This window comes from Pseudophryne corroboree, chromosome 12, assembly GCF_028390025.1.
Source record: "Pseudophryne corroboree isolate aPseCor3 chromosome 12, aPseCor3.hap2, whole genome shotgun sequence".
Classification (NCBI taxonomy): domain Eukaryota; kingdom Metazoa; phylum Chordata; class Amphibia; order Anura; family Myobatrachidae; genus Pseudophryne; species Pseudophryne corroboree.
Genome location: NC_086455.1, coordinates 60,803,514 through 60,828,163, shown reverse-complemented (window position 1 = coordinate 60,828,163; position 24,650 = coordinate 60,803,514). Strand labels below are relative to the sequence as shown.

Genomic DNA, 24,650 nt, shown 5'->3' with positions numbered 1-24,650 from the left:
TCCCTTTGAAGTAAATGGGAGTCGGGCGCATGCGCGTGCCGGCTCCTATTCAAGTCTGTAGCATAGTGGAAGCATGTGTTCACATGCGCCCCGCTAGGCTGCACTCTCCCAAGGATAGCAGGACACATCTGTATACAAAAAAAGTTTTGCTGTCGGTGCTAACAATAATATACTGCAAATCTGTGTGCATGTAGCAAATAAAACAGAGGGTATTTTGTCATATTTTGATCAAAACATTTAAGCTTGCAGCCCATCGTCAAGGGACCCCAATTTTCTGCAAGGCCCTACCCTAACTTATATGTCCAGCCTACCACTATATTGCAGTAGGCAGATCTCCTGGGACGTAGCCGGGGTGGGTCAGGTGCATTTCCAGAGACGTAGCCGAGGTCAGGGCAGGCGGCAGACAGTGTATAGTGAGGGATGCACTGGAGGTTGGAACAGGCAGCTGATGCAACAGGAACAAGATGTTTTAAGGATTGCAGATGTTTCTATTTTACGCTAGTGCATGTCTAGGGTATAAGATCTGATTGCATTGGCACATTATGGTACGTTTCTCTCCATACAGGGCATACAAATTGAATGTTGTCAAATAGCCCCTGGTCCATGGCAGGAATTGGTTGTCTGAAAATTTCACTGTGGGGCACAGGAATATTCTGTTTATCTAGATCCATGGCGTTCTTGAGCACTGTGAGTGGGGAGGCTGTTTTTCCACTCTCTACCTCTTCCCAGTTAATAGAAGAGAAGAAGGGGTGTTCTCGCACGTCGCCATTTACCCCAAGCCGGAGGAACTGGTCCTTACACAGGAGGTTGGATAAAAAGTCCTTTGTTACTCCAGTAAGGCCTTCGTATGATGGTTCCTCTGTAATGATCATTGCTGCTATCTCTGACACGGATTCTCCAGGGAAAGGATCCGATCCTGTAGCGAGCATATATAATATAACCCCAAATGCGAACCAGTCCACACCTGCACTGTATGGCTGGCGGGTTATCATTTCTGGAGCAAAATAGCCAGGTGTCCCGCAAATGCCTGCATTATCAATTACTCCATACACATTCATTAGGGCTAGACCAAAGTCTGTGATCTTCACATGGCCGTCTGCGGTCAGCAGAACATTTTCCATTTTGATGTCTCTGTGAATTATTCCTTTAGAATGCATGAACTGTAATCCACAAACCAATTCCGCCGCTATAAATGTTATTGTGGGAAGGTCCATCTCTGATGTCTCAAAAAAATCTAACAGATCTCCTCCACTAGCCAGTTCCATTACACAGTATAGATAACGATGTGTTTGGAAGGCTGCGTATCCATGAGTAAGGAAATTGCTCTGATGTGCCAGCTGAAGGACCCGAAACTCGACCAAGCTGCCCTCGTCCTCTATTAGGGCTGTCTTCTTTAAGATCTTAATTGCCACTCTTTCCCTGCGAAGAGCGTCTGTTGCCAGCAGCACTTTTCCGTAGCCTCCCTCTCCAAGTATTGAGTGGAAAGTGAATTTGTCCACCGTTAAGGGGGCAGTGTCGGTGCTTTGTTGGCTGGTGGGCGTAGCGCCTGGTCGGCCTCTTCTAAATGCTGTTATGATTTTATTTTTTTTATTTTTTAGAAATGCTGCAATTCTGTCCCAGTTTCTTCGTGATCCCTTCCTAGTGATCTTGTTCGCTGAACGGGAAATCGGGCCTGCCATATGGCTGCACCCTTCCCCTGGATCTTCAGTAATGTCAGCGTTTCTCATGCGCCCAAACCTGGGACATCGGTTACATGCTTTTATGAATTGATCCTGTTTCTTTTCCAGAAATGCTGCCAACGTGTTCCATCCTCTCTGTAATCGTGCAACAAATCTCCTCACCTTTCTGGCTGCTGAGTTGTTCCGGCCTGCCTGCTTTCCTCTGCGGTTCTGCTTTCCTCGGCACTTCTTTCTTTTCTGTCTCTTGTCTCTGGATTTCCATGCTTTGTCTCGTATTTTCTTTCTCCTATTCGTTCCCATGTTTTGTCATCCGACAGGAACAGGGCCCTTTAGAGAATATAACGCAAGATGTGTCTTCAGTCTAGAGCGTCTGAAGACTGGAACTCAGGGGCTTTAGCAGCTGTAGAAGTAGCTGCGTGATGTCAGCAGTGACTGTGATGTCAGCAGTGACTGTGATGTCACAATTGTGCAGCTGAGCCTAGTCCTAAACATCATCTACATTTTATGGCAGTTGATGTATAAGAAGGTTTCTTCCTGTCCAAACTTTAAATTGTGTAATTTATGTAGAAAGTGTCCTAATTCTACCTCTGTAAAATGTACCTGCCCATATTAAGACATCAAAAGAAATATTTTATAAGAAATATGATATTTGCGAGGAGGGATTAGACTGTATTGCGGTCATATCAGACCAGAGAAGCCTGTAACACAGTCTAATTATTGGGGAATCTACGTGTTTATACCACGTATACCCATTATCCCCAACAATTTCCCTTTTCAATTTAAGCACCTCAAAAATAATTGATAATAATAATAGCTATTTATTTACTAAGTGACTTAGGGGCAGATTTATTAAGCTCAGTAAAGTGAAAGGTGATAAAGGACCAGCCAATCAGATCCTTACTGCCATGTAACAGGCTGGGTTTGACATGGCAGTAAGGAGCTGACTGGCTGGTCTATTATCACCTTCCACTTTATCACTTTTACCAAGCTTAATAAATCTGCCCCTTAATCTCAACTGGTGGCAGGAGTATTACCATGCAATCACTTCTATTTCCCCATTGCAACTATTATTAAGAACAATCACATTTAAGGTGGTTTCCAATTATTTGTAGGCATGTGTAACTGTATGAAAGAGCCAAGAGATGGTGAACAGCATCAGCATCAGTACAGAGTTTGTTGCGAAGGAAGAGATTGTGTGTTTCATGTGTCAGCAAAAATTTGACTAGAAATAAAGGGAAGGGGGGGGGAGCCATTATTGATCTTGCCCTGGGCTACAAAAACCCTAGTTACGCCTCTGGCAGCATGCACAGCTGACAGCGAGGGCCATTAATGACCCACAGGGCCTCACATCGCTCGACGTCACCAGCATACACACTTGCCGAGAAAGTGAACAACGTCACTCAGGAAGGGTGAAATTGAGCGACAACGTTCATTTTCTCGGCAAGTGTGTTTGCACCTAAACACCCCCTCCCCCGAAAAAAAACAAGATCAAACCAGAACAGATTACCTTCCAACATGTGACGTGAGAGGGTCAAGACAGTGGTCATGGCCAAATCACAGAGGAAGAATGTCTGTGGCACTAGTCTACATCTTCCAATCGCCTCCAATCACACTTTGGCTTGTGTACACGCCCACTGGCTTATCTATAATGTGTGCGAGGTGTACAGTGCACATGGGACCGCACAGCACACACCCTGCACCTAATTTATTATACTCTCCTCTCAATCAGGCTGGCGCTGGCTGCAGAGTGGCAAATTTCACAGGAAAATGGCCGCTGCGGTTATTTTCCTGTGATACGCACATGCGCAATAGAGATGCGCCCGGGAACGGTTCCGGTATGAATGGTCGACCATGTTAAGGTCGACAGTCATTAGTTTGACCACTGTTGGTCGACATTGACATAGTCGACTTGGTCAAATGGTCGACACATGACAGGTCGACACATGAAAAGGTCTACATGGTTTGTTTTTTTTAACTGTTTTTGGTGTCATCTTTTTCCGTAGCATGACCAGGAACCCCAATTAATGTACTGCGTCCCCTCGCATGCTTTGGGCAAGGTGCCTCGCTTCACTACCGCTGCGCTCGGCACAGGTTACTATTCCCAGTCGTAGCCCAGGTGGATGATAAAGTATAAAAAATGTAAAAATCTATTTTTTGAAAAAGCCATGTCGACCTTTTCATGTGTTGAAAATATATAGTTACTCTGCGCTTAATACCATATTGTCCACTCTTCAATAAAGCTCTGGTAAGAGCGAAACGCGTCAGAGGCCACTGGTGACTGCTTGTCTCATCCCGGGGACACTTCGTTATTTGGACATCAATCCACCCGCACGGCTAGACGGCATCGGGTGGCTATTGGAAGTGGTAGCGGCATAAGCACTGGGGAGAACTGAGACGTCCGGTGCCTCCCAGCCGGCTCCTTCCAATTCAACTATTGCTGACCCTCTTTTTGAACATTGTGCAAGTGCGTCTTGGTGGTGAGCTTGGTGTGATCCATTCACGATTTGAGCATATATACCGGTTTACTGCATTACTAATCTATCATCAAACTTATCAAAACAATATTCATAGTGCTCGGGACTAGCACCTCCGGGGACAATAACCTAGACTATTTGCGGGACTGTTGCTAATTGAGACCCCGTATTGAATTTTATCAGTGCACTGATTCATTTTAGGCTGATCCACCTCTTATCAGGAAAAGTTAAAATTGATAACCAATATTGAATATTATGTACAAAAAATAATGGTTAATATCTAGTGGGAAGCTATTTCTGCTATGTAATTTATTTAATATGGTTATATATATATATATATATATATATATATATATACTCTTTGCACTCTTTATTGTGGTTGATATTTTGTGTTTTAAAGTGTATTATATTAAATTAATTATTAATAACATTGCATGTGTGTCAGGTTCGGTCTGGTTTGTGTCCCCGGAGGGGGCGCTAGTGGGTCAGTGGAGGTAGGATGGAAGAATGAAGTGAGGAGGCAGTACTGGGTTTCTGCGCATGTGCACAATGTAGATTTATTAATAACAGAAAAGTCCAGATAATAATGCAGCAGAAAGTAAACAAACGAATGCAATGGAAATGACAATGGTAACGGCAATGGAATAGTATGGTTTGAAACTGAAAGTCTATGGCAGAGTTTGTAATGCAGAAATGGAACCAGAGTAATTAAAACGTGGAGCCAGCAGAGGTGAAATGATGGTAGCAAACCTGGTAGAAATGCAGGAGACTGGATGGTAATGTTCACTGTGCTGTTGGAAATGCACAATCAGCATGCAGGCTGAATCACAGGTGAGATGACGGAATGCACCTGGAGAGGGAGTCTCTACTGCTGTAGGCTGGAGCACACTGCAGATGTAGAAGGTGTGAAGCCAGAAAGGTATTGCTGGTGCTGGTACTTGTAGTTCCACGGAGTAACAGGTACAGGAGAATATCCAGGAACACAGGGAACCACTGGAGGCTGGAACACAGGGAACCACTGGAGGCTGGAACACAGGGAACCACTGGAGACTGGAACACAGGGAACCACTGGAGACTTGACACACCGAATGTAGCAGGAGAGCTGGAGTGATTGCTGGAACTTGTAGTTCCACAGGAACACCGGAACTGCTGGAACCTGGGACCTGTTGTTCCACAGGTCTAACACACAAGGAAATCTCTGAAGACAGAGGATTGCAAACAGGAGCCACCTGTTCACGGGATGTGACGTGTTGTCCAAGGTGATGTGAGAGAGCCACAAACTGGAAGTTATACCACCTGCCCAGCAGTGATTGGACACAAACTGCAGGCGGAGATACTAGCTGGATTTGGTGTCCAGATCAGCTGTGAGTTAGTTGAAGCACTATGTACTCCAGGCTGCAGAGGACTGAAAACGAGAACTGGAACAGAACTGAACTGCTGGAACCTGTAGTTCCACAGCAGTTATGCTATGGAAAATGCAGATTCCTGACAGTACCCCTCCTTTTATGGGTGGGCACCGAACACCCACGCTGGAACTTGGAGGAACCTTGAAAAAGAACTTAGAAATACACAAAAGCAGAGGTCCTCAAAAGTCTTCCCAACTTTCATCTTCAGAAGACAGATTTTCCCCGTCAGAACAAGTAGACCATTCATGGTCATTTGAGACAGAATTTACTTCCTGGGAAAAGGCATAGCTAGGAAGGATAGAACCTCCCATAATGTAACTTGAGTCTTCATCAACAAACTCACTTTCAGAGTCAGAGTCCAGGTCTAGTGTGGTCATGGGAGCCTTTTGTTTAGGAACAACAGAATCTGAGACAATCTGTGGACCAGTGAATTTGAAGCTATATGAGACACCAAGACTAGGGGTAACGGCAGCATAGCCAATACTTACATCCACAGATGGTAGACTTTGAACTGGTTCTGGAGCTCTCCAATTCCTGTAATTCTTGAAATCTCTGATACGTTGATTCAACAGAACCTGTTCGTGTTTGGAAGGAGTTGAGTCGAAAAACTGAGAACTGGAAGACTGATCAGAAGACTGAGCAGATGTTGAATCTGGGGAGTCAATACTTTCAGAAGTGTTGCTGTAGGATGGAGGCACGGAAGTATATGCAACTTTCAAATCTAAAGTCTGAGTACGTTGTCTTGACTTTGCAGCTTGGAAATTTTTAATAGCTTGGTCTAATGTATCCTGATCTTGCACAGACAGAGATGTTGGAGAGGATTTAGCAGTAGACAAACTGTTGACAAATTGGCCGGAATGTCCAGATGACTTTGACTGCATAAACTTTGGAGCAAACTCCTGTTTTACGGCTTCGCAGAAAGCGGGAAGATCACTCAGTAGCGGATCTTTACATTCAATGAGAGGATTCGCCCAGTCCAGTGCTCTACCTTTGAAGAACAGGAGGAAGTATCTGATTGCATTGGCTGGAGAAATAGTCACTGAAGGTTCAGACTCAGTAAAAGCGAGGTATTGGCTCGCCACTGCACGAAACTGAGCATAGTCACCATCAAAGTAGACTGGAGCTTTTGTATCTGGTGGACACTTGGAAGGCTGAATGTCAGTTGAAGTCTCGGAAGACAATGTAGGACACTTGAGAGTTGAGGACTGAAATAAGCATTCAGAAGCAGGAGTAGAATCAACTTGAAATGCTCGAGGGTGGAGAGAGGACGTCATCTCCTGGATTGACTGACGGGAATTCTGAGCTGAGGTTGACCGAACGCTAGAAGCTTCATCTTGGGGTGAGATGCTTAGAGCCTCCATCTGGATTGAGGCAACTGCAATATCTGCAAGAACTGTAGACTCTGGACATAGCGACAGGAGTTGTTTACTTGAAACACCGGAGAGAACCACACCGGGTTCAGAGGAACTGGAATCGGCAGGGACCGATGGCAACTTTAGACAAATGGATGGAACAGGGATTTGTCCAGGACTACTTGAATTGACTTGAACTGTAAGAGGCTGATCTGGACAGACGGATGGGACCGGATTGGGTCCAGATAAGCTTGAACCGGCTGGAACCGCAGGAGTCTTCAGACTGACGGATAGAACCGGATTTGATACAAAGAGACTGGAATCGGCTGGAACCGAAGGAGGTAGCTCAGCATTGGAAACAGAGCTACTCGGGCTGGCTGGAACCAGAGGAGGCTGATCCGGACAGACGGATGGGACCGGATTGGGTCCGGAAGAGCTTGAAGCGGTAGGAACCGGTGGAGTCCTCGGACTGACGGACAGGACCGGATTTGCTCCGAGGATTCTGGAATCGGCTGGAACCGAAGGAGGTAGCCCATCATTGGAGCCACTCAGGCTGGCTGGAACCAGTGGAGACTTTGGACCGACGGCTGGAACCGGGCTAGGTCCATTGACACTTGATTCTGTATAGACAGAATCCGGATGTTCTAATGATCCCTTTTGGAGTGGTACTGAGCTGGTAGCACTCTCTGAAGTTGGCAAACAAAAGTTCATGTCTGTATCTGTGGCTTTAAGAATTCCTCCTGGGATCTTGGCCCTGGATTCCTCACTTGAGGCTGAAACTCCAAAGACCCCTCCTGGGGTTACTAGATCAGACACACTTCTTTGAGTTGCATGCCCGGATGCCACTTCTGGAACCTGAACATCAGATACCCCTACTGGGGTCACAACATCAGATGCCCCACCTGGGGCTGTAGACACGGATGCCCCTTCTCGGGCTGTAGACATGGACGCCCCTTCTCGGGCTGTAGGCACGGACACCCCTTCTCGGGCTGTAGGCACGGACGCCCCTTCTCGGGCTGTAGGCACGGACGCCCCTTCTCGGGCTGTAGGCACGGACGCCCCTTCTCGGGCTGTAGGCACGGACGCCCCTTCTCGGGCTGTGGGCACAGAAACTACTTTAGTTATGGGTAACATAGATAGTCTCTGTTGATTTCTGAACTTGGGATTGGGTCTATTTGTCACAGGACCCCAATCGTATACTTTTTGGACACTCCTGTCCCGGGTAAAGGAACTTGAAACTGCAGAGGATACGTTGGAAGGTTTGCAGGTGAAAACACTTTGATGTTGGGACCTGTCACCAACTTTTGAGTTGCGGAAGGAACAGTCCTTAATAAGATGACTAGAACTTCCACAGTAAAAGCAGAGGTGAAGCTGCTTGCGATGCCGGCGTTCAGCTTCCGTGAGTTTGGAGCGCGGGTAGCTCTGGAATCTGCCCTCTCTTTGCACAAGAGGAGAGACTTTAGTTTGAAAAAAAGTTGACACGGAGGTCGCACTAGTCTCAATACTTTGAGCAGTACTCTTCACTGCGTTTAAAGCACCACCCAGGATTTCTGGCATTATCGGAATGATTTTTGTTAGGAGACTTTGAAGTTGTTCCAATAGATGATAAAGAGTGCTTAGTGGTTCAGAGTTCACAGCAGACAACAAAGGAGTCTTGAAGCTTTCAAAGGAGGAAGTCGCTCTCTCAGGAGAATTCGCTGTGAAGGGACTGCCATAGGACTGACTTGAGCAACAGCCATCCACAGGAACGGATTGTGCAGGGAAAGTTGAAATGACTGGAGCAGGAGTGACTTGAACAGGAACTGGAGAAACAACAGAACTTGGAAGGGATTGTTGCAAAGTATCCAAACGGATAGACATTCCCTGTAGGAACTGGAACATCTGCTGCTGCGCAGCCTCTTGACCATCCAAACGGGAGACCAGATTTTGTAAGGCCCCTGACCCCACATTCTGACCACCATCCGAGTCCATGGGCCTTGGACAAACTGTCAGGTTCGGTCTGGTTTGTGTCCCCGGAGGGGGCGCTAGTGGGTCAGTGGAGGTAGGATGGAAGAATGAAGTGAGGAGGCAGTACTGGGTTTCTGCGCATGTGCACAATGTAGATTTATTAATAACAGAAAAGTCCAGATAATAATGCAGCAGAAAGTAAACAAACGAATGCAATGGAAATGACAATGGTAACGGCAATGGAATAGTATGGTTTGAAACTGAAAGTCTATGGCAGAGTTTGTAATGCAGAAATGGAACCAGAGTAATTAAAACGTGGAGCCAGCAGAGGTGAAATGATGGTAGCAAACCTGGTAGAAATGCAGGAGACTGGATGGTAATGTTCACTGTGCTGTTGGAAATGCACAATCAGCATGCAGGCTGAATCACAGGTGAGATGACGGAATGCACCTGGAGAGGGAGTCTCTACTGCTGTAGGCTGGAGCACACTGCAGATGTAGAAGGTGTGAAGCCAGAAAGGTATTGCTGGTGCTGGTACTTGTAGTTCCACGGAGTAACAGGTACAGGAGAATATCCAGGAACACAGGGAACCACTGGAGGCTGGAACACAGGGAACCACTGGAGGCTGGAACACAGGGAACCACTGGAGACTGGAACACAGGGAACCACTGGAGACTTGACACACCGAATGTAGCAGGAGAGCTGGAGTGATTGCTGGAACTTGTAGTTCCACAGGAACACCGGAACTGCTGGAACCTGGGACCTGTTGTTCCACAGGTCTAACACACAAGGAAATCTCTGAAGACAGAGGATTGCAAACAGGAGCCACCTGTTCACGGGATGTGACGTGTTGTCCAAGGTGATGTGAGAGAGCCACAAACTGGAAGTTATACCACCTGCCCAGCAGTGATTGGACACAAACTGCAGGCGGAGATACTAGCTGGATTTGGTGTCCAGATCAGCTGTGAGTTAGTTGAAGCACTATGTACTCCAGGCTGCAGAGGACTGAAAACGAGAACTGGAACAGAACTGAACTGCTGGAACCTGTAGTTCCACAGCAGTTATGCTATGGAAAATGCAGATTCCTGACAATGTGTTTTCAATCATCCTATGGACCATATGGTATTAAGCGCAGAGCAACTATATATATTTGTCTAAGTGTCCTTTTCTGTAGTAACAGGGGTCGGTTACTATTATTTATGCTCACACAGGCATAAACTGATACGCTGCAGCTGCTTTATAATTGTAGTCAAATTGACCTTGGTAGTTATCTTTCTGTTTAATTAAGCGCCAAGAGACAGATTGGTTTCCTTTTCTTGTGTTGACCATGTACCCATATCGACCATGTCGATGTCGTCCGATAGTGGTCGACCTAATGACTGTCGACCATCCAAACAGACACCCCGGGGAACATGGTGCGGGCTCCAGGTTCCCAGGGACCTATGTATGTGCAGTAGACTCTGGCACAATGACAGAGTCTGCTGCATCGCTGCCGGTGCCCATTCACAATATACTGTATATATAGCAGAGCAGTTGTGCATATGACTTACTTCCCCACTGCCTGGCCGATTGTGATGGTGGGACACGGATGTCAAGTCAGGTCTGTCCTCCCGAAATAAGATGGCTGGGAGATATGTTAAGAATGAAAATACTTAATTTCCAAACGTCATATATGGCCCTCCTGTATATGTGAAAGTGATAAATGTTTTTTGTTTTTTTTAATATTTGTTTATTAGGCAGATGAGATACAAACAGGAACAGACAATAGCATTGTATCAGGTTATACGTACAGAGTCATAAATACATGTTAAACATACCCTTAAGGGTGATCAAGAACTGACATAGACAAAGTAGTGTGAGCCTAATTTCTATCTAGACAAAACTTATGCTCATCAATTTTTTATTTAAGACATTATGAAACAATATAAGAATGAAAAAATCAGCAGAGGGAGAAAAAGAAGAGGGAAGAAACAGAGACACACAATCAGAAACCAGGGGTGGGGAAGAAAAGTATGAACGGTGAGGGGTAGGGTGACTCGGCCGGTCCCGTCCAGAGGAAAGAAACCGAAAAAGAAAACGGTATATGAGAATGCACATTGTTTGGAGCTTACGATAGGGTCAAGCCCCATTAGCGAAAAGGGGGAGAGGTCTCAAAAAAGGACGTCCACGGGTCCCAGGTCCTAATAAAGGCCTCCGAAGAGCCCTTCAAGATACTAGTGATATGTTCCATAGTATAGATGTGCCATATTTTCCCCACAATTTCTCCCTGAGTAGGAGCCTCTGTGGATTTCCAAGTCGATGCAATGGCACATCTAGTTGCCAGGACCATATGGGTGAACAATTTTGACTGACATCGCGAGGCCCCAGGGATTGACACAGAGAGGAGGAAGTGCTTAGGGTAAAAGGGGATGTTGATCTCCAGGATCGAACTGAAAAGAGATCCCAATTCCCTCCAGAGAGGGAGGAGTCTAGGACATTCCCACCAAATATGCAAGAACGTACCATCCATTGTTTTACATCTCCAACAGAGTGGAGAAGTGTCTGGAAACATCCTGGCAAGTCGGGTGGGAACATAATACCATCTATGAAAGTGATAAATGTTTTATACTGACGTATGATTTGAGCAATCTAGCCTTTCCTGACAGTAAGCAGTCACTGTGATTTATCTCTGATCTGTAGTCTTAGAGCAAATACAATTTTATAACAATGATTCCCTCTTAACATTGTATTATACTGTAACTGTCATTAAATGTGTCATGTAAAAAGGCAAATGAGGAAATAAGTACATTGCTTCAAACAGGGCAGTTGATTTATTGATTGAAGCTAGTGATTAGGGATGTGGGACAGACAGGCACAGAAATGTGACAGCGTACAGTGAGTAACCTCTTAAGCTATTGTTTTCTGATTAAACAGAGCTGTTATGAATCATGATACCTAAGGTTAGACAGAAGATGTGAGGTTTCCTCCGCTAGAATTTATCAAAGTATTATCCTTTTTCCTATTAAAGATAGCCCATAAAGGTAACACGCAGAAGTGCCACTGAAATTCTGTTTGTCATGTCACATGCTTATTTAGTAAGGAAAGGGAGTGAAAAGTGTAGCATCTTCTGTGTGGACCTGGTACGTTCCTTGAAGGGTACAGTCAAGGCACTCTGATAAACCTACCATTAATACCACATGTAAACATTGTAATTGGTTTTGCAGGACAAGATTATTGAAGTAAAGTAAAAGGGGTAGTAGATATGCATATAGGGTTTTGTGAGAAGTGGCACAGAAATGTTTTCCCTTGGAACTTGAATTTTACAGGTACAGGATGTTCCAGTCATCAGCAACCCCCTATAATTTCAGGAGGATGACACGTGTACAACCCAGTCTCACTTCAGCCAGTTATTTAAATATTAAATATTCCAAAATAAATATTTAATAGTCCTGATGTCTTTCATAATTACATAAATAAGTCTTAACTGGGCAGTATTCTCAGAGAAAGGGTTCTATTTATTAATTATTAACTGCATGATATCCCCCGAAAACACCCGGGAGGTACTCGCAAATAATACACATCCTCTGAATGTATGTAGTCGTTTCCACTTGCAAAAGCAGCACCCATAGGTTACCAAGCTCCACAATGCACTGCACTCTACACTTGCACATGCGTGCCAGCAGACCATGCGTGTGCAAGTATCCTTTTACATGTTGGTGACATGGCTGTAGTTACTTTAGTGCCTTTGTCAATTGTAGTCTTTGCATCTGACAATTTATAATTTGTAAGCATACAATAGCTTCAATGTATGCTGATTAATACTGACAATTCCTGTATCCAAGTTGTGTAGGATCCTCAAGCCTAGCAGGTGATGTTAAGGCCCTACTGTAGGGCTTTGAGGTTCTAACAGCTGCTTGACACTTGCTATGTCCTTCTCTTGGCCTGGTAGTTACAGATCATCCAAATACACAACGATGAACAACTTATGCTCTGTTTGCTTGTTGTGAGACAGTGACCAGTCTTACAGTAGCGTGTACAGTCCATGTCTATTAGGAGAGCTGATTGTGTCTTGAAATGTTGGTCACCTGTTCCATTAGTTATGGGAGCCTGGAAGGCACCCCAGCACAATATAACTATTATAGTGTTTAGTTGGTGGTGGCAGGTGCAGCATACCTTGTTTTGTACACTGCACTGAGACTCAGACTGCAGGACAGGAACTGCCCATCTTTGATTGGCAGAAGCAGCCAACTGGATCTCCAACAAGCAGCATAAGACATCTGCAGGACAGCCCTATCACAATCACACGGGCCGCCTTCTCAAAGCTGAGGCTGAGTGTGACTGCACCTAGCATGGTGGTAAAGGAAGTGGAGGAGGAAGCGCCTTCTCCGCAGTCATAAGTAACAGTCTTACTCGATGCTGGCATTTGAACCCCGCACCTGGGCTGGACTCTGGCCGGCTGGCAGTGGGGGCGGTAGGTTGCAGTGAGAGCAGGGGGAGGCTGGAGCTGCAGCTGCAGCTCCAGCATCCCCATTGGTTACCACACGGACTTGCTGTTAGAGCAGCGGCGGGTCCTAGTGCCTGCCGGCTCTTTTATCAAATCTGACTGACGGAAATAGCAGTAGTGTTGCTGCTGTTCTCCTTTTGAAAAAAGTAGTCAGAAACGACAAGGGGGGGCACGGGCCTGAGTGCCCACCCCTGGATCCGCCTATGTATGTGTGTATATCATACAGTGGTGCAAGTGGGTGGGTACGGCGTACCCGTAAGAATTTACCCGTGGGTACGCCGTACCCACACCGACGGGCCGCCGCTCCTCGCACCGCCGCTGATGTGAGGGAAGGAGAGCGCAGCCTGTGCCTCTCCTTCCCCTCAGTCTCCGGCGGGTGTCATAGTTTAATTCAGCGCCGATCCGTGAGCCAATCAGAGCTCGCGGTGTGCATTATATGTATAGATCATATCACCATGCTGCTGAAGTACGTGGCACATGTGGGCATTATATGTGTGCATATCATATAACCATACTGCTGAGTTACGTAGTGAGCCTTATATGTGTATATCATATCGCCATGCTGCTGAGGTCCATGACACAAGTGTGTATAAATCATATTACCATGCTGCTGAGGTAAGTGGCATCATATGTGTATATATCATCTCGCCATGCTGCTGAGGTACGTGGCACAAGTGAGCATTATATGTGTATATCATATCGCCATGCTGCTGAGGTACGTGGCACAAATGTGCATTATAGGGTGTATTCAATAACAGTCAGAACTACCGTCTTGTTGGAAAGAGGGCAGTTTCCGATTTTTTTAGGTCAAATCGTGATTCGAGCAATTCAATTAGGGCTGATGTTTTTCCGTTCGGTCGCCAATTCCGACTTGCAGGAAAACACGTGGATCGGCGGATTAGCCACGGATCTACGTGTTTTGTCGGTATTTGCAGCCAAATCAGACAGCCTTTAGTCCCGTTTTCGATATTGTCAATCCGACTTTAAAAAAAAGGTCGGATTGACATTGTCGAACGGCCAAAACCTGTTGGAAAATTGAATACTGCATTGTCTGATCCGTTCCGTCGGAGGTACGTGCCACAAGTCTGTATAGATCATATCACCATGCTGCTGAGGTATGTGGCACAGGTGTCCATATTATGTATGTATTATATCGCCATGCTGATGAGGTACGTGGACTGACCCCCACAAGGGTACAGGGGAAATCCCTGGTGGGCCACACCCTATCCTCTATGTGTCAGGTTCCAGACAGTGCACTAGAATTATACATTGTTACTCTATTAGAGGGTCAGTTACTGTACCTTGTAGAGCAGGAACATGGATGACGATGGCTGCTTGGTACGCTTCTATAGAAACTACACCAAGATTCGCCCTCCTGCCAATCAAAATTAGCGATTGGGTCAACAGAGCTAATGTTTTCTTGTACATTTTGCATACTAAATATGTAAATAAAGAAGGGTGCGCCAAAATAACTAGCATCAAGTATATAGGTACTAGGCAGAATTTCTAAGCTTTTAGACAATTACTCTGTTTAAAAATCAATATTCCGTTTATTCAACATATTAAATAAATCAAATGTGTATCACTTAAAACAAATACTTGTACAGTAATGATGGAACTTTGATATATGATGTATTTAGCCCAGGAGAGTCTTTCCTGATGTCAGCAGACACAGTTTCAATATATCAAAAGTATGTTGCAAAAAAGGTTCAATTCAAACCATGCACTGTAGTAGCCATGTCCCCTCTCATGGTTGGCCACACTCCCTGTTGTAGCTGGCCACAGCCCCTATGGTGGCTAGTCACAACCCCCTAAGCATGGGCCCCTACCACTGCATTCTCTCTGTGGGCCCTTCATGTCTCAGTCTGATACTGTACGTGGCACAAGGCATCCCTCAAATCTGAAAGTACATTGTCTCTTTGGATACTTACCAGGCCCTCTCTTGTTACTTACACACTTGTTAGACACATGCAGCAGTGAGAGGCTCAGTGGCTTGGGTGATTTAGCATGCTTAGCTGAAATGCTAAACCGTATGATCAGTATGATCTCTTGCTCCAGGTGCGTTATGTAGCCCAGTGAGAATTGCTGGCACAGAGCAGGGGTCGGCAGGGCGGCATTGCTTACTATACAGCCAAGTAAGCATTGTATCTGTTTCCCAGAGGGAACTGTGCAGAGGAAGGGATTTCTCTAATGTCCCAGTGGATACTGGGGAATAGTATATTATCATGGGGGTATAGATCGGGTCCACTGGAGCCTGGCACTTTAAGAAATCAATAGTGTGTGCTAGCTCCTCCCCTCTATGCCCCTCCTAGCAGACTCCGTTTAGAGAATGTGCCCAAGGAGCCGGGTGCATTCTGTTGCTCTCCAGAGCGTTTTCTTCAGAAATTTCTTTTAGTGTGTTATTTTCAGGCAGCACTGGTTGGCAACCAGTCTGCCTGCGTCGTGGGACTTAAGGGGGTAGGACCGAACGAACTTCCTAAGAGTTAATGGTTTGTAATCCCAGCTGACAGGACACTGAGCTCCTGAGGCTCTTTTTTCACATCCCCAGGTTGTGAACCCACGCCAGCAGCATGCCACCACCCCTTAACAGATGCCGGAGAGACGCAGTGCAGTGAGTGTTACACTAGGGACCCAGTTAGCGGGTCCCCGGTGCAAATTGACGGCATGAAGGGACAGTGATCACCCAGGTTTCGGGCCGTGGTGCCCACTGAATACCCAGACTGGCAGCATAGTGAACGGGTGTTGCGTACACTTGTTTTACACAGTAATGGAGAAAGCCAGTATAAAATAAGAATTTACTCACCGGTAATTCTATTTCTCGTAGTCCGTAGTGGATGCTGGGAACTCCGTAAGGACCATGGGGAATAGACGGGCACTCTAACAGAAAGATTAGGTACTATCTGGTGTTCACTGGCTCCTCCCTCTATGCCCCTCCTCCAGACCTCAGTTAAGGAAACTGTGCCCGGAAGAGCTGACACAACAAGGAAAGGATTTGGAATCCAGGGTAAGACTCATACCAGCCACACCTATCACACTGTACAACTTGTGATAACCATACCCAGTTAACAGTATGAACAACAACTGAGCCTCAGTAACAGATGGCTCATAACAATAACCCTTTAGTTAAGCAATAACTATATACATGTATTGCAGAGAGTCCGCACTTGGGACGGACGCCCAGCATCCACTACGGACTACGAGAAATAGAATTACCGGTGAGTAAATTCTTATTTTCTCTGGCGTCCTAGTGGATGCTGGGAACTCCGTAAGGACCATGGGGATTATACCAAAGCTCCCAAACGGGCGGGAGAGTGCGGATGACTCTGCAGCACCGAATGAGCAAAGGCAAGGTCCTCCTCAGCCAAGGTATCAAACTTGTAGAACTTAGCAAATGTGTTTGAACTCGACCAAGTAGCAGCTCGGCAAAGCTGTAAAGCCGAGACCCCTCGGGAAGCCGCCCAAGAAGAGCCCACCTTCCTTGTGGAATGGGCTTTACTGATTTAGGATGCGGTAACCCTGCTGCAGAATGAGCTTGCTGAATCGTGTTAAAGATCCAGCGCGCAATAGTTTGCTTTGAAGCCGGAGCACCCAGTTTGTTGGGTGCATGCAGGATAAACAGCGCGTCCGTTTTCCTGACTCCAGCCGTCCTGGCTACATAGATTTTCAAAGCCCTGACTACATCAGGTAACCTGGAGTCCTCCAAGTCCCGAGTAGCCGCAGGCACCACAATAGGCTGGATCAAATGAAACGCTGATACCACCTTAGGGAGAAATTGGGGACGAGTCCTCAACTCTGCCCTGTCCATATGAAAGATCAGATATGGGCTTTTACATGACAAAGCCGCCAATTCTGACACACGCCTAGCTGAAGCTAAGGCCAACAGCATGACCACCTTCCATGTGAGATACTTTAGCTCCACGGTCTTAAGTGGCTCAAACCAGTGTGATTTCAGGAAATCCAACACAACGTTCAGATCCCAAGGTGCCACTGGAGGCACAAAAGGGGGCTGAATATGCAGCACTCCCTTAACAAACGTCTGAACTTCAGGCAGTGAAGCCAGTTCTTTTTGAAAGAAAATAGATAGGGCCGAAATCTGGACCTTTATGGACCCCAATTTTAGGCCCATAGTCACCCCTGACTGTAGGAAGTGCAGAAATCCCAGCTGGAATTCCTCTGTTGGGGCCTTCCTGGCCTCACACCAAGCAACATATTTCCGCCATATGCGGTGATAATGCTTTGCTGTCACATCCTTCCTAGCTTTTATCAGCGTAGGAATCACTTCATCCGGAATGCCCTTTTCCGTTAGGATCCGGCGTTCAACCGCCATGCCGTCAAACGCAGCCGCTGTAAGTCTTGGAACAGACAGGGCCCCTGCTGTAACAGGTCCTGTCTGAGAGGCAGAGGCCATGGGTCCTCTGAGATCATTTCTTGTAGTTCTGGGTATCAAGTTCTTCTTGGCCAATCCGGAACGATGAGTATAGTTCTTACTCCTCTCTTTCTTACTATCCTCAGTACCTTGGGTATGAGAGGAAGAGGAGGGAACACATAAACCGACTGGTACACCCACGGTGTCACTAGTGCGTCCACAGCTATCGCCTGAGGGTCCCGTGACCTGGCGCAATATTTTCATAGCTTTTTGTTGAGGCGGGACGCCATCATGTCCACCTGTGGCAGTTCCCAACGATTTACAATCTGTGTGAAGACTTCTTGATGAAGTCCCCACTCTCCCGGGTGGAGGTCGTGCCTGCTGAGGAAGTCTGCTTCCCAGTTGTCCACTCCCGGAATGAACACTGCTGACAGTGCTAGCACGTGATTCTCCGCCCATTGAAGAATCCTTGTGGCTTCTGCCATTGCCATCCTGCTTCTTGTGCCGCCCTGGCGGTTTACATGGGCGACCTCCGTGATGTTGTCTGACTGAATCAGTACTGATTGGTTTTGAAGCAGGGGCTCTGCTTGACTCAGGGCGTTGTAGATGGCCCTTAGTTCCAATATATTTATGTGTAGAGAAGTCTCCAGACTTGACCACTGTCCTTGGAAGTTTCTTCCCTGAGTGACTGCCCCCCATCCTCGGAGGCTTGCATCCGTGGTCACCAGGACCCAGTCCTGTATGCCGAACCTGCGGCCCTCGAGAAGATGAGCACTCTGCAGCCACCACAGCAGAGACACCCTGGCCCTTGGGGACAGGGTGATCAACCGATGCATCTGAAGATGCGATCCGGACCATTTGTCCCACAGATCCCACTGAAAGATCCTTGCATGGAACCTGCCGAAGGGAATTGCTTCGTAAGAAGCCACCATCTTTCCCAGGACTCGCCTGCAGTGATGCACTGACACCTGTTTTGGTTTCAGGAGGTCCCTGACCAGAGATGACAATTCCTGGGCCTTCTCCTCCGGGAGAAACACCTTCTTCTGTCCTGTGTCCAGAATCATTCCCAGGAAAAGCAGACGCGTCGTAGAAATCAGCTGCGACTTTGGGATATTCAGAATCCAGCCGTGCAGTTGCAACACTTCCTGAGAGAGTGCTACGCTGACCAACAACTGCTCTTTGGACCTCGCCTTTATGAGGAGATCGTCCAAGTACGGGATAATTATAACTCCCTTTCTTCGAAGGAGTATCATCATTTCGGCCATTACCTTGGTAAATATTCTCGGAGCCGTGGAGAGACCAAACGGCAACGTCTGGAATTGGTAATGACAGTTCTGTACCACAAACCTGAGGTACTCCTGGTGAGGTGGGTAAATGGGGACATGCAAGTAAGCATCCTTGATGTCCAGCGACACCCTAAAATCCCCCTCTTCCAGGCTTGCAATAACCGCCCTGAGCGATTCCATTTTGAACTTGAACTTCTTTATATAAGTGTTCAAGGATTTTAAATTTAGAATGGGTCTCACCGAACCGTCCGGTTTCGGTACCACAAACATTGTGGAATAGTAACCCCTTCCCTGTTGAAGGAGGGGACCTTGATTATCACCTGCTGGAGGTACAGCTTGTGAATTGCCGCCAGTACTATCTCCCTTTCCCTGGGAGGAGCTGGCAAGGCTGATTTGAGGTAACGGCGAGGGGGAGTCGCCTCGAACTCCAGCTTGTATCCCTGAGATACAATTTGTACAGCCCAGAGATCCACTTGTGAGCGAACCCACTGGTTGCTGAAGTTTCGGAGACGCGCCCCCACCGCACCTGGCTCCGCCAGTGGAGCCCCAACGTCATGCGGTGGACTTAGTGGAAGCAGGGGAGGATTTTTGTTCCTGGGAACTGGCTGCCTGGTGCAGCTTCTTTCCTCTATCCCTGCCTCTGGCCAGAAAGGATGCGCCTCTGACCCGCTTGCCTTTCTGAGGCCGAAAGGACTGCATTTGGTAATACGGTGCTTTCTCAGGCTGTGAGGGAACCTGAGGTAAAAAAGTCGACTTCCCAGCTGTTGCTGTGGATACGAGGTCCGAGAGACCGCCCCCGAACAATTCCTCACCCTTATAAGGCAAAACCTCCATGTGTTTTTTAGAATCAGCATCACCTGTCCACTGCCGAATCCATAATACTCTCCTGGCAGAAACGGACATTGCATTAATTCTAGATGCCAGCAGGCAAATGGTCCTCTGGGCATCCCGCATATATAAGACGAAGTCTTTTATATGTTCGATGGTTAGCAAAATAGTATCCCTGTCGAGGGAATCAATGTTGTCTGACAGGGTATCAGTCCATGCTGCTGCAGCACTACACATCCAGGCTGAAGCAATAGCAGGTCTCAGTAGAGTACCAGAGTGTGTATACACAGACTTCAGGATAGCTTCCTGCTTCCTATCCGCAGGCTCCTTTAGGGCGGCCGTATCCTGAGACGGCAGTGCCACCCTTTTAGATAAGCGTGTGAGCGCCTTGTCCACCCTAGGGGATGTTTCCCAACATAACCTATCCGTTGGCGGGAAAGGGTACGCCATCAGTAACCTCTTAGAAATCACTAGTTTCTTATCAGGGGAACTCCACGCTTCTTCACACAAATCATTTAATTCATCAGATGGGGGAAAAGTCACTGGCTGCTTTTTCTCTCCAAACATAATACCCCTCTTGGTGGTAACCGGGTTAACGTCAGACATGTGCAATACATCTTTCATTGCAGTAATCATGCATCGGATGGCCTTTGTAGACTGTACATTTGTCTCATCCTCATCTACACTGGAGTCAGACTCCGTGTCGACATCTGTGTCTACCATCTGAGCCAGAGGGCGTTTATGAGCCCCTGACGGCCTCTGAGTCGCCTGGGCAGGCGCGGGCTGAGACCTCGGCTGTCCCAAGGCTGCTGCGTCATCGAACCTTTTATGTAAGGAGTTGACACTGTCGGTTAAGACCTTCCACATATCCATCCAATCAGGTGTCGGCCCCGTCGGGGGCGACACTACACTAATCTGAGGACAGGACCCCACAAAGTCCTTTGAGGAGACAGAGAGAGAGTATGCCAGCACACACCACAGCGCTATATAACACAGGGATGTACACTATAATAAGTGATTTTTCCCAATAGCTGCTTACTTATCTTATTTGCGCCTAAATTTAAGTGCCCCCCCTCTCTTTTTTACCCTTCTTGTATCCAGATACTGCAGGGGAGAGCCTGGGGAGCTGCTTCCAGCGGAGCTGTGAAGGGAAAATGGCGCCGGTGTGCTGAGGAAGAAGGCCCCACCACCTCAGCGGCGGGCTACTGTCCCGCGTTTTGTGTGACTTAATGGCGGGGGTTTGCACACATATACAGTGCCAAACTGTATTATGTGTATAATTTGTGCCAAAAGGTATTATAATTGCTGCCCAGGGCGCCCCCCTTCCCCCCCCAGCGCCCTGCACCCTACAGTGACCGGAGTGTGTGGTGTGCTGTGGGAGCAATGGCGCACAGCTGCAGTGCTGTGCGCTACCTTAATGAAGACAAGAGTCTTCAGCCGCCGTTTTCGTCGTTCTCTTATGTCTTCTGGCTCTGCAAGGGGGACGGCGGCACGGCTCCGGGAACGGACGATCGAGGTCAGGCCCTGTGTTCGAACCCTCTGGAGCTAATGGTGTCCAGTAGCCTAAGAAGCACAAGCTAGCTGCAAGCAGGTAGGTTTGCTTCTCTCCCCTCAGTCCCACGTAGCAGTGAGTCTGTTGCCAGCAGATCTCACTGAAAATAAAAAACCTAACAAATACTTTCTTTTCTAGCAAGCTCAGGAGAGCCCACTAGGTGCATCCAGCTCTGGCCGGGCACAGATTCTAACTGAGGTCTGGAGGAGGGGCATAGATGGAGGAGCCAGTGCACACCAGATAGTACCTAATCTTTCTTTTAGAGTGCCCAGTCTCCTGCGGAGCCCGTCTATTCCCCATGGTCGTTACGGAGTTCCCAGCATCCACTAGGACGTCAGAGAAATAATAATGCAGGGACTGCGCGCCATTATGGGGGTGGGGTTTCCCGGAGAGCATGACCAGAGGCTAAACGGAGCCATTTCCTGCTGCTGCTGCTGCTGCTGATACAGGCTGCATGCAGAGACTGCTCCTCCACAGGACCCACTGCATCACCATTGTAGCTGGTACCAGGGGGTTATAGTGAAGGGGGAGGTTATAATCAGCGGTTCTACCGCTGTGTGGACAATTACACATAGAAGACACCCAGCTACTTGGTCTGTGGTGTAGTGTGCTGGTTCAAATTCTCTCTGTGTCCACTCTATTCAGGGTAGTCTGGGATAAGTGTGTATAACTCACTAATACTGCACTGTGTTATCATACTAACCGTGTTTTCTGCTCAAGCATGTCTGCAAATAATTCTGTGTGTACCTTATGCAAGGCTAGGTTTACTTCTTCCTAACAGGGGTCCCTTATGTGTACCCAATGCTCAATTCCTTCACAGGGTAGTAATGTGCAGGAACCTTAGTGGATGGAATAATTTAAAACTATGATTTCCAGTATTAATTTAGAGTTAGCTACGACTAAGCAAGAAAGACCAGCCCTGAAACAAACTATGGACACATTTATGGTAGCTGCTGCAGACCACAGACAGCCCCCCTGTTGGACTCTTATAAACGCACTTTTCCTCAATTATTACAATCGAACTCTGATTCTGAACTACCAGAGCTTGATGAGGGAGAGGCTTTATTGGACGAGGATAATTCCCTGTCCCTAGGTGTTGATGCCCTCATTTATGCCATTAGAGAGGTGCCCAATGTCCCTGATAATGAGGAAGAACAGAGAGAGGAATTGTATTTTAATGTGAAACCAAAGTCCTCTGCAACCTTCCTGGTTTCTAAGGAATTAGATTCCCTGGCTAAGTCAGCATGGATAAATCCTGACAAAAAATGTATTACCCCTAAACGGGTGTTAAATTCATTACAGAGGATAGGAAAGTCTGAGAAACCCCACTAACAGTGGATACTTCTGTGTCCAGGCTGTCACGTAAGATTGTTTCTCTGGTATCCATAAGGGATATTGGGGAAATCTAGTACAATGGGGTATAGACGGGGTCCAAAGGAGACAGTGCACTTTAAATTTCTTCAACTGGGTGTGCTGGCTCCTCCCCTCTATGCCCCCTCCCACCGGCAGTTTAGAAAAAAGTGCCCTCAGGAGAGGATGCACATCTATCATCTCTGAGCTCCAGAGTTTCTTCAATTTCTTTGTTTTTTGTTTGTTATTTTCAGTATGCTGTCTGGGCAACAGCATACCTGCACCGTGGGAGTTAGGGGGGGCGGTCACTGGCCTTAGGAGGTGCAGAGCCGCTTTCCCGCTGCGGACCGCCGTCATGAGGGGTTGTTGTTCAGCGGGGCACTGCGCCTGGGCTGTCACAGCCGCAGCGCGCTGCACACCCCTAAAGCTGCCTGAAGGTGACATCGGTGGTGAGTACACGGGAGCCCCGCTATGGGGGACCCCCGGTTCAAAGTGCGGCTGACCACGGGCATGGCGTTCGGGACCCTCTTGAGGGGGTCCCACTAAGATCCCCCGTGTGGAAACTGGCACAAACGCTTGACTAACACTTGTGAGGTTTTGAGCTAAAACGGAGACTTTGCCAGTATAATAACATTAGGTATCCATTGGAGGGGGCGGAGCTACCGCAGAGCGGGACCTGAGGCGTTTTGGCGCCTTCCTCTGCTTCCTGCAGCCACAGAAAGCACACACAGCGCTTCCTGATTCTTGGCCACACTGGATATCTGGTACAGGGTGTAGCAAAGGGGGAGAGCCGCTTGTGTACACTATGTACATCTAGGTTAGAAATTGTTAGTGTTTACAGTGTTATAGTGAGCTGACAGCCTCACTGGGGCTGTGCAGCTCGGGGTGTGCTGGTGTCCTCTCTCTCTCTCTCTCTCTCTCTCTCTCTCTCTCTCTCTCTCTCTCTCTCTCTCTCTGTGTCTCCTCTCACATACAGTAGGATTGGCTTGCAATATCACTGTCTGTGTGTATGTTGTTGCGCTTACTGTGAAACATGGGTAAACACAAACTGCAGTGTATGTCACACCAGATTCTCTCTATTATCTACTGATTCTGTTTCATGTGAACAATGCAGTCAATATTTACAAATCAGTGAAGGGTCTGGGGGAGAGGGTCCAGAGCCCTACTGGTTAGGGTCTCTTAAAACTATGATGTCAGATATGTCTTCCCAGCTCACTGCTAATGTGCAGAAAACTCAGCTACTACAACAAGCGGTTGCAGATTTAGCTGCTAGGGCAGATGTACAGCCCCGCTCTCTCATGCAGGTCCACAGAAGCTTGGGTTACCTGCTCTACTCTCTGATACAGATGAGGATTTGCAGGAGGATGGGGATGACCTGGATCCCGTTAGTGGGATCTTGATTCTGTTCAGGGTATTGAGCCCCTAATTCTGACTATACGGGACGTGTTAAATCTGCCTCTAGAGGACGCTGCGTCACAGCAGTCGTTTTTCTTTGTACAAAACAAGCCTAATGTCACTTTCCCTTAATCGACAGAGTTAGATAACCTATTCAAACAAGCCTGGAAAAATCCAGACAAAAAATTCTAAGTGTCCAAAAAGTTTTTGCGCACTTTCCCATTTGCTCCTGAAGGTAGAAAATTTTGTGAGGAACCCCCTGGGGTGGATGTATCAGTTTCTCGCCTGTCTAAGAAGGCGTTACCATGAAGGATCCTGGGGATAGGAAGATAGAAACTACCCTAAAGTCTATATACACAGTAGCCGGTATATCACAAAGACCGGTCATTGCGGGTTGCTGGATGACCCATGCCATTCATTCCTGGGCCTCTCGGGAGAGATGCCCTTAGTCACTATGGTGACCCTCCTAAAACATATTCAGGACACTACACGTGTCCTCTGTGATTCACTCAAGGAGATGGGAAACATTATT

At 47.3% G+C, this 24,650-nt stretch overlaps 2 protein-coding genes across 3 annotated transcripts in view; one reads left to right on the top strand and one right to left on the bottom strand.

Moving 5' to 3' along the window:
- The window catches only part of NEMF (nuclear export mediator factor), a 191,266-nt gene that overhangs the window by 48,707 nt on the left and 117,909 nt on the right, over nt 1-24,650 (top strand). The window lies entirely within an intron of this gene.
- On the bottom strand, nt 283-2,104 carry LOC134980643 (protein kinase C delta type-like). The gene has a single exon (XM_063947549.1). It carries the CDS (start codon nt 1,977-1,979, stop codon nt 510-512), a length of 1,470 nt encoding a protein of 489 aa, XP_063803619.1. The 5' UTR covers nt 1,980-2,104; the 3' UTR covers nt 283-509.

Excerpts from the sequence above, each read along its gene's own strand:
- LOC134980643 (XM_063947549.1), bottom strand. The coding sequence starts at position 1,979 with ATGGGAACGAATAGGAGAAAGAAAATACGAGACAAAGCATGGAAATCC.